This window comes from Talaromyces amestolkiae (genome assembly GCF_001896365.1).
Source record: "Talaromyces amestolkiae strain CIB chromosome Unknown scaffold1.1, whole genome shotgun sequence".
Taxonomy (NCBI): domain Eukaryota; kingdom Fungi; phylum Ascomycota; class Eurotiomycetes; order Eurotiales; family Trichocomaceae; genus Talaromyces; species Talaromyces amestolkiae.
This window is the reverse complement of record NW_024468037.1, coordinates 3,815,126-3,831,396: the sequence shown is the minus strand read 5'-3', so window position 1 is coordinate 3,831,396 and position 16,271 is coordinate 3,815,126. Positions and strand designations below refer to the sequence as shown.

At 48.2% G+C, this 16,271-nt stretch overlaps 2 protein-coding genes across 2 annotated transcripts; both read right to left on the bottom strand.

Annotated features, from left to right (window-relative positions):
* Positions 1-29: 29 nt before the first annotated feature.
* Positions 30-2,794, bottom strand: BHQ10_001268 (uncharacterized protein; the record flags this gene model as incomplete). Its single annotated transcript, XM_040873285.1, has 4 exons — positions 30-1,598; positions 1,653-2,057; positions 2,112-2,542; positions 2,617-2,794. The coding sequence occupies 4 exons, from the start codon at positions 2,792-2,794 to the stop codon at positions 30-32; spliced, it is 2,583 nt and encodes an 860-aa protein (XP_040729773.1).
* An 898-nt stretch (positions 2,795-3,692) lies between these two features.
* Positions 3,693-16,064, bottom strand: BHQ10_001267 (uncharacterized protein; the record flags this gene model as incomplete). The annotated part of the gene is made up of 12 exons (XM_040873284.1): positions 3,693-8,169; positions 8,281-8,817; positions 9,089-9,183; positions 9,772-9,831; positions 9,885-10,291; positions 10,349-11,471; positions 11,526-12,034; positions 12,082-12,287; positions 13,415-13,793; positions 13,858-13,940; positions 14,797-15,794; positions 15,843-16,064. The coding sequence occupies 12 exons, from the start codon at positions 16,062-16,064 to the stop codon at positions 3,693-3,695; spliced, it is 9,096 nt and encodes a 3,031-aa protein (XP_040729772.1).
* Positions 16,065-16,271: the final 207 nt, after the last annotated feature.

Sequence of the window (16,271 nt, the reverse complement as noted above, 5' to 3'; positions counted from 1 at the left end):
ACATCATCAGGTGGTTGGAAAGTAAGTAATCACACCCTATCAAACCGGCTCAACACCTCCGTAGGCACAGTCGGAATATACTTCCTGGCTCTTTCCTTATTCGTCCCGCCAAACCCAGCACCGTAGCTGATCAGCATGTCGGTGCTTGTGGGTAGTATGAAGGGAAGTGTCATGGATGGGTCGAGGAGGTAGCTGTCCGGTGCAGAAGAGGAGAAATGGTAGCTGGGGGACGACATGATGGGTGAGTTTAGAAAGACGCTGCTTCGGGGGGTTGAGGGGCCGTTGGTTTGTTCGTCATGGTCCTGGTCGGGCGCTGTGGCGATGGTGGGTGTTTGGGGTGTCTCTGGATGCTCAGTTTTGGTGGGGCTTGATGGCGGAAGAGAGGTGGGTTTGTTGCCATCATCTGGAGATGGGGATGGCTGAGTGCTCGCCGCAATGGCAAGCTTCTGTAGCTTCACGTGCTCGCGGTATAAGAGATCTGGGTCATGTTGTAAACTGACCAAGAACTTTGTAGCGTTCTTGCTCAGTCCCTTCTCTCCAACCTCTGCGCGATAGGACCTCACAGCCTGGAGAAGTTGGTTGGGAGTAAGTTGTTGTAACTGTAACAGTGTTGTGATTAGAGCTTCATGGTCGTCGCCCAATGATGAAAAGCACTGTAGCCATTGTAGCAGTTGAATTACAGGCCCAAGATGTTTCCTTGCAGAATCTACGGTTGTGTCGCCTGTAGTAGTCGTTGAGCCATTTTCATAATGCTCTGGCTTCCTGTTATTGTTCCGCGCCCACTCTTCTAGCGCCGATATATTCATGCGGATTTGCATTGCTTTCGTACGGGCGAGGTATTTCTTCGTGAGCATGATGCGATTGAATAGTTCCGCACCAAGCCAGTAGAGTAATTGGGAGATAATTTGTGACGTGATTATCGAATGCACATCGTACAAGTCTAAGACGAAGACTGTGGAGGAGAGTAGCGAGGTGATATTTCGAGGCGACACCTGTGCTCGCCGCTTAGGTGATGGTGGACGGAATCGTTTCTCGGGAGGCTCAACTTTTGGTTTGGGTTTTGATTTGAAGAGTTTCCATTCATTCTGGAATGTAACGTCGCTTAATCCCGGTATTGTCTCATGGTCAAGCATGGCCTGATCTAGGACACGATTCATTCGACGTTCCGCGTCCCGGATGATCAGAATGAAAATTTCATTGATCAACTCCGCCAGATGTAGCTGAAATTCTACCGTTGACATCATCAGACCTGGATCCTTTTTCAGATAGTGCAGGAGCAAAGTCGCATTCGATATCCAAAATGCCAAAATTGTCATATCCCACTGATGTCGCTCCACCACATCGTTGATTTTGTCTGTCGCAGACATCAAAAGTTGCGCCAATAGCTCGGGGCTGGCATGGTAATGCGCATATCGTGCGCTTAGAAAAAGAAGATTCGCCGGTACTGGTTTCTGTGAAGGTGACCGTTGTGGTGTCATGTTTGTGATTATTATATTCAGTATCTTTTCCAGCTCATTGTCTTGAAAGACAAACATCTGGTCATTCAAACACTTGTCCCAAACGAATTCCTGTTGGTCGTCTTCAAAATCATCGGGTTCCTATTCACTATGTGTCAATCCCAGTACTTATCACTAGCTTGAAATTAAATTTACCTCAATCTTCTCATCAAGGCCTAGACTTGATAAGTCAACCTCCAAATTCAGCGCACTTTCTTCCATCATCATTCGGCGTTTCATTTCGTTCTGAGCCATCTCCTCCTCGAAACGACCGTGGCTGAATCCCGAATCATAAAAATCGTCTTCAATTCCGACAGGCCCTATATTATATCCATTGTCATGCAGATATTGCGAAATGTCCGTTCCGGGCTGCAGGAAATCGAGAGCTGTTCCACCAGAAGAAGACTTGATGTCAGGTGAAGCGCCATGGTCCAGTAGAACTTTTGCGATAGTTTTATGTCGATTTGTCATAGCCCACATCAATGCACTCCATTGATTACGATCCTGCTTATCGACGAACGCTCCAGCGTCAAGGAGCGCGGAGACAACTTCTTGGTGGCCCTGCGGCAATCTCAATTAGCGATCGTACGCAACGCCGATAATCTTGACACTCACAAAACAGCTTGCATATATCAGAGGTACCGCCCCCTCTTCATCTGGTTTATTCACATCCACATATTGGTGAGCATGGCCATTAACCAGTTTCCGCACTCGGTCGACATCGCCGTTACTTGCAGCCATATTGAGACTTTTTTGGAGTATACTCTTCTTCTCCTCCTCGGACAATTTGTCGTCTAACGCGATATCGTCATCGTCAGTTCCGAGTGAGTCCATCTCGCGATGTGCCGCTTGCGCCGCAAGCATTTCTAACAACCTGGCATCGCTATCTTCTAGTCGCGCAGTGGTATCGTCGTCCTCACGCTCGTAGAAGGGCTGCGCATAGCGTGCACGTAATTCGTGTTCTTCGTCATGAGAGTGGTCGTCGAGCGCAAGGCTGAAGGATAGTGGTTTCGCGGTAATCGGCGTCGTCAAGTATTGCGATTGACCTAGAAAGCAATAGGAACCAGTAAATTTCCTTCCTAATCCGAAATTCTCTAGCAGCAACAGGGATAGTGCCCACCTTGCCATCCGTCATACATCTCCGTTTCAACCGCGTACTCTGGCGCTCGTCTCCGGTCGTCCAGCGATGTCGGTAAGTCGGCAGGCAGCTCCCTAGGTTTCTTCGGTGTGCCGTCTGGAGAGAACCCTTCATTCTCTGATTCGAAGTCAGCCCCGGCATGGGGGTCGCCGATATCCATCGTGGTGGTGACTGTTCAGTGAGATGTATGCCCAACTAGAACGACTGCATCTGAGGGGATGGAGCAATCATTTGCCATAGACAGTCAGTACATGCATGTCTATGAGGTGTACGGGTCCACACAGTCAATAGCAGTACTGTTGTCGAGATAGGGGGGCTCATTCGTTAGTGAGTGAGAGAGAAAAGTAGTTGTAAGCGTCAAGGTTGTTTTGATGTTCGGCGGTCGGTTTCGTGGTGGGTCCCCCGCAGGCTGACTTCTCCCAAAGTAAACCGACATGACGCAGTTTCATCCGCGGGCCGTGGCTGCCATTGTTCTCAGGCTTGCAAGATTTATACATGTGTTTTTACCTATCTATATAAGGAGAGGACAGGATAAACATACTTTCAATTAATTTGAGGTGTTCAATGTGATACCTAGGTAGTCGACAGCTGTAACAGAAAAACTGCTGCACGTGACCACCACGGCTCTGCCCACCCCTACGTCCTATTCATCTATGGTGATTCAAGAAACAATCTTGGAAATACAAGGATGGCCTTGCAATTGGATTCAAGGTCGAGAGTAGATAAATAATTGATGATGTACGTTATGAAATAAAAAAAGATGATGATGAACCAATGCGGGATATAAATGCAAGTATAACGATAGATGTATGAAAATGATGTCGGATCTGAAAATAAGTGTCAGGATTGAAAACAAAACGAAACGCTGGACAAAGGAGGGGGATTCGTGGAAGAAAACAGAATTGGTGCACGTGGATAATGTTACTGTCGTTGACATTGATGCTGATGCCGCTAATAATCACTGTTGATGCAAAAATGCAGTCATTTCTGCTATGCGCAAAAGGACAAAGAGAGATTGAAGGTATAGAGAGTTCACAACAGATTGATGAAGGGTCCAATTATTCCAAGCTTTTGCTGAAAGCCTGAATCTGGTCCTCCGGCAAGGAACCAATCCACAGACATTTTTCAACGACTCCCGGGACAGGCTCAATGTTGTACTTGTTGCTGGCATCGATGAGACGAAGGAGACATTTGACAATTCTAGCCGAGGTTCGATATCTTTCAAAATTGACGAGTGCATCTCCGTCACGGGTTCCTGCGACTTGAGATGGTTTCTGAGCATTGTAGGTCAGGTCGTGAACGTATAGACCCACAAAAGGAATACAGCCATTTTGAAGATTCGCAGTCTCCATTTCGACTCTCAACTCGTGAAAATTGCGCAGCGGTTGTATCAGAGATTCCATGCTGTCAAGAAGTCGTCGGTCACTCAAGCTCACCAGATTCCAGGTCCTTTGTAACCGTGTGCAGTCGACTGAAGACAAAGCGATCGCAATTTGTAACATTGTCGAGTAGTTGCATGTTTGTCTGGCGTGCGCAGCGATGTGGATGAACTTTGAGATCGTCCGGGCTCGCTCTGACATATCCCGTGTAAGAACAATCTCAGAAAGAACCCATTTCACCATGAGATTGAACCGGCCTACGACAATATCAATCCCTTTACGATCTTTCTCAGCGAGGAAATGGACCCAGCTAACGATTGACGGCGAAGTGTTGTTCCACTTCATGTCAACAAGATCCTTCCAGTCAACTTCGTCCAGAGCTGATTTTTCCACGAGTGTAAATTGTTGAGCAAGTAACCTGGAGTTGTAGGCAAGTACGAAAGGAAAATGACTTGGCATATGTGGTATGTCAATGTGCAATCCAGCAAGCTTAGGTTCAATGCTTGGAATCTCATCCGAGGTATGCCGTCCCCGATATTGGTCACCCATACGGGTAGGTGATGGGCCTGGAGTCAATGTTGCCGGCGGATTCACAGGAGTTTCCGGTTTGCGATGAGCAATAGTTGGCGCTGCTTGTGGAATGGTCATTGGTGGTGAGGGAGGATGCGCAAGAGGATGAGGAATCTCCAGAGATTGGGTTGCGAGAGAGTCCATGCTGCTTGATGCCCCTAAAGCGTCGTCTTTTTCAATAAACTCGACAGAGAGTTCAGATGAGAGCTCTGATCTACTGTCCACATCTTCGTACTGCTCTGAATGCGGGTCGACTTCAAGATATTCCTCCATGTCGTTTGTGATTTGTCGGATTCGGTCATTGTCGTCAATTAATTGAATGGAAGGACGGGGAGAGTCGATACTGGCGACGATTGCGTTGACCGGGGCGTGTTGTATAGACTGACGAGGCGTAACGTGTGCACGAACATCACGAATTGGCTTCTTCATAGAGTCATCACTCAGTCCCCTCTCGAGAAGAGGGATAGAATTATCCGAAAACTCTGACTCCACGACGGACTCGGTATAAACTTGTGATTGCGAACCGCTTTGGCCGGCAAATATTGTCTCGTCAGATCTCATCGGAAGTCTTTCTGAATTGCTCGCTGCTGTCATAGCAGTATTGGAAGAGTCTCCTCCATAGTAAAAGGGTTGAGCTGCGGTTCCCTGACTGTCGGAGAGTGTCGGAGAAGGCCATTTTCCTTCTAGCTTCAGTAATGTCGACTCAATTCCACCATCAATATCATCAGGAATGCGCGAAAATTCAGCTATAGCTGCTTCAAAAGAGGGGCGAAGATTCTGAGACGAATGTGTGTTGATAAGGTCGAAGCGTGGTGGCGTTGACTGGGCCCTCGCTTGAGAGGATCGCGAAAAACTTCGTCTGAGATAGTGCCGCGCCGAAGATGTGAACGATTCTGTCAAAGAGGTATCTGTTGCGAATGACTGCGGTCGTTGATCAGCAGCAAGATCATGCACATTCTGAATCTTACGCAGGTCGCCTCCAGGTCGCCTCCTCAATAGACGACTCATTGGCTTCTTGCCAGATTCTACATCTCCAGCTTCGCTATTGGCATCAAAAGAGTGACTAGTGCCACTGTGAAAAGATGCGTACTTTCGGAGACGACTGGATATTGACTGACTTTTTGAAAAACGTTCCATGGATATATCAAGCGGCTGGGGTTTCAGATGGCTTTTGTCGTGTCTGAGTAGCTCCGACGATGCTGCAAAGGGTACATCGATATCGCCAGGAGGTAGGTGATCATGTCTTGATACCAAAGATGGTGAACTAGCGTTGCTTGTCTGGGTTGGGCCCATCCATTCCAGCCCGCCTGAAACTACAGGTATGTCAAGTCCGGTGTCATCAACAATAACGATGGACTTGCTTCCCATAGTTACTTCGCTTGCAAGACGTTGTGGGCTGAGCATTTGCGGTCTTGGGTGGCCTGGTTGACTTCCCAATCGATCCGATCCTTCTGAGATTGATGGCGTAGGAGGTTTGAGGCCAATGGCTTCGCGGTAGTCTCTCACGCTTTGCTCAGATATACAATCAACTCTCAGAGGTGCTTCAGGCTTTGGTGGAATTCTGCGATCTCTGTAAATGTCGTTTTTAAAGGCCACATTGACTGGAAGTGTAGCGGTCTGGGCTCTTTGAGAACGAAGCGAAGGGTAACCGGGAGGTGCTGCAGAATTTTGACCAAGATTCCTGGTATGCAACGCACGACGTATGGAGCCAATGACCGTCCTTAGTGCAGGGCTGGCTCCAAGGGGTCTGATATTGCCTTCCGAAGCACTGCGTGCATGGTGCTCCTGTAGTCCATCTGAAGCTTGCGATATAGTAGGTGAAGGGGGGGAAGGTCCTGCAACTTTCGCATCTATAGGCGGGAACAGATTTCCACGAATGAGACTGCCATTACCGCCGTCAGAGCTCGGCAGTAAAGCTTGTTCTTGATCCTGCCTATCCGCTAATGCGCGAGACAGGGGAGCACGGTCATCGCGGATTGAGTCGGAAAAACTCCCACTACGCTTGTGAGCATGAGTTTGGGGGTATCTGAATGTGCTTGAAGCCGTCGGTGACCGTGGACCGGTCGGGGTATTAGGTGACGGCTGAATTGCAACCACAACAGGGTGAGGTGCATCTACTGCGCTGATCGGTATTGAAGCACTTTTGCCTGGGAAAGAGCATGAGAGTGCTTGGACGCTCTGCTCGCTCGACGAACCTGGCATACTGCGTGTAGTCCCCGATGATATCGTCCTCGCATGCATTACCGGATGACCAAGGTTTCGTACATTTTCCAACGCATTTATTGACTGGGTGAATTGTTGCGTTTGAATCTTGGTCAAAGGATTTTCCATAACAGCTTCGTTGATGGTGTTGGCGATCTCGCATAGACTGGCTGCGTAGTTATCTTGACTGTCGAGAACTTCCCCGGGTAAAGCAGGGTTGTCGGGACTGGTAAACAGCGGACTATCCCAGTGCATCAAACATCTTCCATGCCAACAGCGCTTTAAGTCTACCAAAATCTTGATGTCACTGACGCCTGCACTTCTTCGAGCTTTCAAATCATCGTACATATGGTTGATTGTATCGCAAAATTGTACCCGTAAGTCTCGGTTGCTAACGAAGTCGTCGACGAAATAATTGAGAATCCAATGTCGTAAAGCCGCAAATGTTCGGATTCGAATAATCCGTCCATCAGGTTGTAGTCTGTTGATAGCCCACTCCAGTCGCGCCAGCAACAAGCCTAAAAGATCTGTAGTCGATAGGTAAGACCGAAAAGTTAAAAAGAAGTCTGATACGAGTTCATAATCCATGAAAACCTCGGATGAAATTTGCGCGACTATGCGCGCAGGTGTAGCAGCGCTAATGTCCGAAGTGCCAGGTAGGTACTTGACCAAAGCTGGGTCATCCATGTTTTCGGCGAGCAGGTCAAAGACAGAAGGTTCAATGGGATGCTGTACAGAATATATACCGGATCTGTAGGTTGAATTCGAATTTCTCGCCTTGGTGGCAGATGGAGCCACACCTGAAAACAACGACATTGCGACTGAAAGCGTTCCTACCGGATGAGAAAGACCGGGTGAATCGTAGGTAGATGGTATGCGGTTCTGGCCACCGTTGCCTGTATTGTCCTTCAAGTATACAGACGGGTTGGTGTTGTCCGATGTATGCGTATAAACCGAACTTCGCAATACTGGTGTCCCCTCCGCATTGAACTGCATAGTCCCAAGGCGATAATGAGGGATAGGCACCTCTAGAGCAGGCATGGAGGTAACGTTGACCGAATCATGAGTGTCGAAACGGTCAATCACTATTCGAAACTCGTCGCCCGCTTCAGATTGGCCGTACTCGGAGATTGTTGAAAAGGAATGAGCTCTCCTACGTCGAGGCTCAGTATCGCTGGCATCGCCATTGACCTCCGCGATTTCTTCACGGGCAAATTTGGGACGGAGCTCGGAGAATTGAGAGGATGACCAAATACTGTGTCTAGTGTCGGGGCCGGCTGTTGGTCTGGGCGGGGATAGCTTGGTTGCGTTGACCGGGGCGGGAAGACTCAATTTCGGCAGGGATTTGCCATGGCGACGTCGGGAGCCTGACTCGACTAGAGGCCTATTGTAATTACCCTGTAGTAAGCATTTATGCGATACAATCTCAAATTGGAATCGAGCTGAAATGATGTCATGTCATGTCGATAGCAAGCAGAAATAAGATTTTCCATACCTCAGGTAAAGCTTCCCATTATTGCCGACATTGGCGACCGCGAAGGTGTTATCAACTCGACCAGCTGAGACCATATCATGCGCCAACAGTCGTTGCGGAAAGCTTTCGTTCCCGCCGCCTTTCGTTCGGAGTAGCGACGAAGCTCTCTGATGCGGTCTTCGTCCCTGGTCCGCTGCCATTGCTCTACCAGCCCGTTTAGTCGAGCCGGACTGTGTTACCGTATGGGCACGTTGGAGAGCATTAGGTTGAGCTCGTAGAGGACGAGAGGACGTGTTTGAAAAAGCCAACGTAGATGCCCGCGAAATGGGCTTGTGTAGTGAAAATTCGTCCTCCGTAACAGTGGCGGGTTTATCGGTGGACTCGTCGTAAAAGGTCGTCATTGTGCCGCCAAATAAGTGAGGCAAGCGCGAACGCGCCTCTCTTTGTTCAGTTGATAGCCAAGGCGGACTGATGTTGGCAAGCAGACCGGTTACTCTTGCAGAGCTGGCCGGGTTGATAACTCGATCGTGTAACTCGGCATTGCCGCACACCGCAATGCTGGCGGGCGGATTAGATGTTCATGGTCCCATTGAATGCTATGATTATCTATCTTGGTGTCAGGAAGCTGTGTTGGAGGCTGTTCTTCGTAGTCGGTTCGTCGCGACACAAAGAGGATAGAAGTGTAGCGAAGCGCGGGTAGGGATGAGTATTTGAAAAGCGTATCCACCGAGCCACTCGCTTGGAAAAGGCCCCTATGACGGCAAGGCGAGAGCAACCGTGAGATGGACCAAATGAATGGGGACACAAAACACGCCGCAATTTGTCGGACGCGAACGCACGGAGCGCACAGTCGATCTTGCCGGCTGACTCTTGGGGGACCGATTGCGTATACCGTGACGGTGGATAAACACGTCCGAATGTGTGCTGCAGGAAGATATCAGCAAGTCATTGGACGTCGGTTGCAGGTGAGTTGATGTGTCTATGAGAAGAAGCATAACAAGTGGGTTAATCTGCTTCAGTGCGAGGTGACAGGTCAAATCAGGTCACGGGATACACATGCACTGTACGCGATGACAACCTCGGCGGGGTATTGCTGTGACGGTAATTATACGCTATTCTGCCCGCTCAATGGTGAATATAGCACTGCCGTTGTGGATTGGCCCTGGTTTAGAAACCGTTTCTTACAAGCGTGACGGTACGGCTAGTAAGTTTACACCTAGCTACGAACCAATCAGATGGCGTATCCCGGTGGCTGGGAATATGGGGCCCCATGATCGCGCTTCCAGCTCTTCAATCAGTCATACTCTAAGTGTCACTGTGGCACTGAGTGAGCTACGTACGCACTATAAAAAGATCCATACATGTATGCCTGCAGGTATAATCTGCAGCTTTGAAATTGCACTGAATCTTCTGGATATTGGAGCACGAGTACTAGATATTTGCATAGTTATACATTAATTCCCAACTCAATATAACACTTCCAACGTATACACTCTACCACAATTTGCATACGGGCTCCTTGTGTGGACACTGGAAAGCTTCCTGGAATTCCCTCGAATTGGCCATTGTGCCCTATCTACATGTTAGTGTCATCCTTTTCAGAGCGATCAGATAATCGGACGTACCAAGATTCGAGCAGGCTTCGGGGCATGCGGGTCAGTGTAGATACCTTGCACTGCCGCTTCCTTTGTGGTTTTGCTGCACCACCAGTTCGAGTATGAGATGAAGAAAAGCTGCTCTTTGGTGAACTTCTCCAATCCGGGCAGTGCCTTGTCCGAGTGTGAAGAGTCGCGTTTCTTCCAGGCGCGGAACGAAGCTGACAGGCCTCCTGCATCGGCAATGTTCTCACCCAAGGTCAAGCGTCCATTAACATGCAGGGGCTCTGAATCTGGATCTGGGCCGGGAACGGTAAAATTCGAGTACTGATCAACGAAGCATTGCGCGCGTTCTTCGAATGCCTCAATAGTCTTGTCATCCCACCAATTAGTATAGTTGCCAATCTGATCATAATGTCTTCCTGTGCTATCGAAGGCTACTTGCGATGTCAGTTATACCGTCAACGAGAGATCATTTCAATGATACCACATACCATGCGAGAGCTCATGTCCACTGACAGCACCAAAGGCCCCATAAGCCAAATACAGGGGTGCCCTCGGTCCATAGAAGGTAGGAGGCTGCATAATTCCAGCGGGGAATACGATCTCGTTTCCAGGAGGGTTATAGTAAGCGTTGACAGTTGGTGCGGTCATCCCCCATTCGTCACGATTTGTGGGGCGCCCCAGCTGAGACCACATCCTCTTGAACTCGAAGTTGGCCATTCCAATCGAGTTCTCAAAAAACCTGTCACTGGAAATGTCCAAGCTACTATAGTATTTCTTGACCTCCTCCGCATCCATCAAGTCGGGACTTCGTGTTGGATAACCAATCTTCTGGATGATGTTGGCAACCTTTTGTTTACCCAGCTGCCGAACATCTGCAGACATCCATTTTGTCCCATCAAGCACATAAACAAATTGTTCCTTGATGTCGGAAATTATTTGATCACCTAGCTCTTTCGATTCCTCTGGGAAGGCATCGAGAACGTAGAATCGACTTAGGATCCAACCAACCCCAGAATCAAGATCGTTGATGCACTTTCGCCATCTATCTTGGGTGGCTTGAGGGTCTTTTCCAGCAAGACGATTATTGAACTCTCGTAGTGGCGTAACTTTGGGGTCCTCTATATCACTGTAGAATCTCTGAATGGCCTTGAACTTGAAGAACGCTAGGATAATTTCTCTGGGAGTGTCCTTGATAATTTTCGAGACCTCTTTCAAATAAGACGGGGAGCCAATAATTAGTCGGTCGGTCTTGACGTCCTTCGGTGAGAGCTCCGTGAGTATATGATTGAACGATATTTCAGGAACAAGCGAGCCGGCTTCCTCCAAAGACTTCGGGTTATAATACTGTGTGACGTCCTCCTGTGTCTGAGTGTCTGGTGTCGCGTCGGCCAATCTCTTTTCGAACAGGACAACGTTCTTCGCCAGTTGGAAAGGAGTTTCCACTTCAGAGCTTTTGCCGTGATGCAAGTTGAAGTTGCCAAACATTTTCGACGCAAGAGATCTATAGTCGTCCACAACTTTGGTATCGTTGTAATATTCTCGCGATGGAAGACCGATACTTCGTGGTGGCGTCACGAATATGACAACATTATCGGGATCACGGTCGTCGGGCTAGGCTCTATCGTTAGATGAAAATGTCTCAAAAGTAACTGTAGAGGGCATTACAGATATAGAGAAATCAGTAAGAGCTGAGACATCAGTCTGCATCAAATACAAGAGTGCATCGGTCAGATTATTCTCTGAGTGTTTGCCATGCGAAGAGTAGATGGTTTCAATGTTTTTTAGAATCTCTTCCAAGGGCTCCGATCCACGCTTCTTGAGAGCATCGACGTTGATACACGCATCGTAAGCGGACTTTAACTTCTTGAAGTTGTCTTTGTCTGCAGAGGAGAGTGTTGACTCTTCAGGGGCCTCGGGTGCTTCAAGTATATGGCGTAGTCTCATTTGAGCGTTCTCTGCCATCAAGGTTCCAGCAAAGACGGAGCCCTGGTCTGGTCTCATATCGTGACGGTCCCTCCATCCTCCACAGACATACTGGTCAAAGTCGACGCACGGGTCAATATCTTTATAATGAGGGTCAAGGTTATAGAGAATCTCGGAAGCAGCGTGAACGCATTCGGGCTCGAGGCATAGATCGGGACCAGAAGTAGTATCGGCACTCGGAGAATCTGGGACTGTGGACGTCAGACATCATGAGCTTTCATATTTGGAGCAAACGCACTTGGATAAAAGTGATATGTAGCGAGCATTACAACACTTGCCGTCATAATAGTCCACCTAGCTACCGCAAGGAGCCTGGACGCAGATGTGCGATTACCAGCCCGTCGGGGTCTGTGACTTGTGTCAAGGGAGTTTTCGGTGGTCTCGTACTTCTCGTCGATATAAGTGGTTTCTATATACGAGCTGGCTCGAAAGGCCGAAACGTTCCTATCACCGAAAACACAATATCAGTTTCATGACAAATTCAGCTAATCAGTGGCTATTCGACATACTCGGAGGGTAGCCCTCTCATTATGCGATTTTGGTGAACGTCACACTGCGGCGTGGGTTTGAGTATAGTGTACTTGATAGCGTTCTGACCATCTGCGTAGAGATTAAATGAAGTAGGATCGATTCAAGACACAATAGTTGTGTTGTAGGATGCTGGAGGATGTTGGAGGATGTTGTAGGATGTTGTAGATTGCACGTTGATGAATGGAGTTGGTTGAGGTCATCGATCGGTGCCTGGGTCCACCTGAAGCTGACTGACTCGTTATACAGTATGTGATTGGCTGAGATGCAGAGCTTCCTCGGCCCATCAGTGGGGCCGAAGATGGATGTCGGCCGGGCACCAATCACAGTAGAGAATCATGAAAGAAGAGTCGCAGCTACTATTGAAGGACAAAGGGTCGTTGATTATGCAATCACTATGAGGACAAACCATATAGGCTTCGTTACTCATGAAGAATTCCACCTTTCGAAGATCTCAAATATATGAAACAGACTGATAATAAGCAGCTGCCTTGTAAGGAAGTCCAATATCCTTCACATACTCATATGCAACATCGCCAACGCTTTCCGAAGCAACTACCTGAAACGGCAAATGTGGACTCAAAGTCGCGGTAGAAGGGCTGTCAGAAGGCCATAGGTCATGGCCAGCCCAGTGCTTTGCTGACGGCTGGAGGTTCACTTGATGAATCCAATGAATCCAAGTCTGGAATGGAATAGCAACTTGCATAGTCTGGTCTGGACGGCAGAAGGACTTATAAGTGCGTAGCATCAATGCCATGTCATCGCCAATCTGACAGGGCGTGGTAAATATATGATCATGTGGTTGCAGAGTGATTGACGAATCAGGCCGTATACTATCTCTCACGACAAATCGCCCGTGAAATGTGGGATACCGAGTTGCAATTTGAGATACGGATGGTGGGCCGCAATCTCGGTGTGTCCTATCAATGGCCGAGTTCCTGAAATATTCTTGGATCATGGTCCTGTCGCTGTCCTCGCCAACATCTGTATTCTGTTGATCCCACAATTCCCAGATATCGAGACATGCTCCGTACATCGCATACCACTGATACGGACACTTGTCACTGGCCGTCCAAAATGGGTGGTTCCGAAGACCAAACCAGTAGTTGACAACTTGAATAATGTAGTTGGGTGCATTTTGAACCATGTGCTCGATCTTTGCCCATTCCATGCGATACATCCAACAGAGCCATAGTCTGTAGTATAATCCTTTCCGGGGCTGGGATGTAGCAAGGGTTTGTACTTCGTTGAAGTGGCGTTTGACGTCGCCTATTTCAGGGCGATCCAGGTGAAGTTCTTGGTCGAAATGCGAATGTGCTGAGTTTGAGAGGTGATGAGGATCAAGGAGTTGAGTTTTATCCTTGGCAGAGTCGTACAGTGTGAGTGCCTCCGCGTTAGTGCTGGTACTTTCGGAACCCCTTCCTGTTAAAGCAAACTTTCAGATACCCGTGGACAGGATTTATATTGCGTTGCTTCCGGAGCTTACCAGCGTCATAGTTCCAGTTTACGTCTTCATACTCTTCCTCAATTTCACTCACCCAGCTATCATCTGCAACCCATGATGCAGTTCTGTGGGTAAAGTCGACCTTGTCATCTCTGTCATGCAATAAAGATGCCTTAGAATTCTGCATCGAAGGCCCAGGCGATCCTTCTACGACCTCCATCCAAGAATCACCATCGGAGTCTTCCGCGTCGAAAATGTGGACTGCCATATCTCATGATATAGTTGATGATGCTTATAAAGAAAGGGAAACTAACAGCTGGAACAACAGAAAATATATGAGGGTAAGATGCATAAAGCTAAAGATCGAACATATGACACTCGCGCAGATTAGTGCCGCCCGAAGCAAGGAGCTATGAGGTTGCACAATTTCGTTGGCATCTTGTTTGGACGAGGTGGAACGAGAGGTGTGTGACTCGGTGTTGAGGACGAGGCTGAAGCAGGCAGGGCAGTCACGTGGTTGTTGCTGCACATTGGATGAAATATCGACATACAATAACATAGACCATCTACATACATGAGCCTAGAAAAAATCAACGCCACTCAATTTTCCTAGCGCCTGCTATATAAGCTCACAGCAAATCGTTTCGGTGAGTGTTTGATAGGCACATATTATTCCTCGACGGATTGAGGTGCACGTCACATTATAACTGTTCTTCAACGGCGCTCCAGAGACTAGTTCTCAAGACGTTCTTCATCCACCAATTTCCAGCGGCATCTTTACCCATAACAGCAAGCGAATTGCGAGGAGAGAATCCAACAAATTTCCCAGTAACAAAAATAAGCAAAGGTCTGCCTGTCAGATTCGCTCGCGCCGATTGAGAGGGATTTTCTATTACTACTGCCGAAGAAAAGTCCATTTGGAATAGTTTTCCTCTGTGCCAATTTGAACAGGCAAAAAGGAAAGCTCCTATATCACCATACACAGCCGGCTGGCCAGTCTTTTCTTTGGCCTCCCTCTGCGTGGCGGCTATAGCTTGCACCTGTTCCACGGTACGGTGTGTGTCAATTGCATGTCGAATCCGCGAAGCCAAAAAGCTTATAGGCTTGCTAACAATTTCTCCAGCAGTGGTTAGAATAACAGTAGGCCAAGTAACGTTGGCAATCAATGCCGTGTCCGCCGAAGGAAGAAGGCCCATTTCTGCAAGCACGCCACGAATGTCAAATACATTCAAGATAGTGATTGGTTTAGAAGGCGATGGATTGAGTGCCTTGATAAAGATACGAGTCCACCATGAGAGCAGAACGTCACTTTCACTGATAAATGCGGGTTTTGCTGCCTGCGAGGGGTCGGCGCTCAATTCGCCGAGTGCGGTATCCCGTAAATCCTTCAAGTATTCACCCGGCACATAGATGAGTCGCTCTTCGTCTTTACGCCACCAGACCAGTTCAAAAATGTACTGAATCACAAACACAATAAAAGCCCAGCCTTTCAGCATGCGATCCGCAAGTACGTACTTGGATGAAGCGGTCATCCGATGAATAGTTGCTAGAGGATCCTCGCCAGCATCCATGATTGGAGGAACCTGATCTTCTCGACCGCGTAAAATTGCTGTCCAGCCTTTGAGGAGAGCCGTAAAGCCCATGGCGTCCATGAGCAAATGTATGAATGTTATTGTCACAAATGTCACATCTTTGAGCACAACTACGTGGACCGCTAATTGAGGGGCGTCAGAGAATATCCAGTCATCCAGACGCTCCGGCGTTCTAGCACCACGCAGATAGGGTCGCAGAGGATCAAAAGGACCCAGTAGGGTTGGTTTTTCAAGCTTGCCGAAAGCTAACGCCCTCATTTCGGGATGCTCGGATAGAGTCATATCATGCTTGTCTGTGCTAAATAAGAAGGCAGGGCGCTTCTCAGTAAATTGTTCTGGAATATGATATTCTAGTTCTTTGCCCTTTTGCTTGATAGTTAGATATTGCTGTTCGCCGTGAAAATTGCAGCTTGCGTGGAGGTTAGACTATCTTACATTCTTTCTTAGTCTTGCGCCGAATTTCTCCCATCCTTTCTTTTTCAGTAGAGTATCAAGAGCGTCTCGTAGTTTTTCAGGGTCAAGCACGTCGTTAAATGTGAGTGTGATGTCCAGGCTCATTCCACGTGCATAATCTTGGTCGTCCCAGAACGAGAGCGGGATTCTGCGATCACCCGGGATGATTTCGGGGGGCGGTCTGCTGGATGAGAAGATGCCCATTGTAGAGACGGGATTCTTGGAGAAATGTGTCAAGGCCGTCCTTGATGAAGAAAGTATCAGCGATGTATATACAGTACCGATTTATGGTCACGCCAGTCCAGAGACAAGATGAAGAAAAGCTTCGGTTTGTTGACAAGTCGAGCTGACCCTTTAGGGTAGAGACCCACACAAGCACCACAGCCAATCGAAGTCATGGCTCAAAGAGCA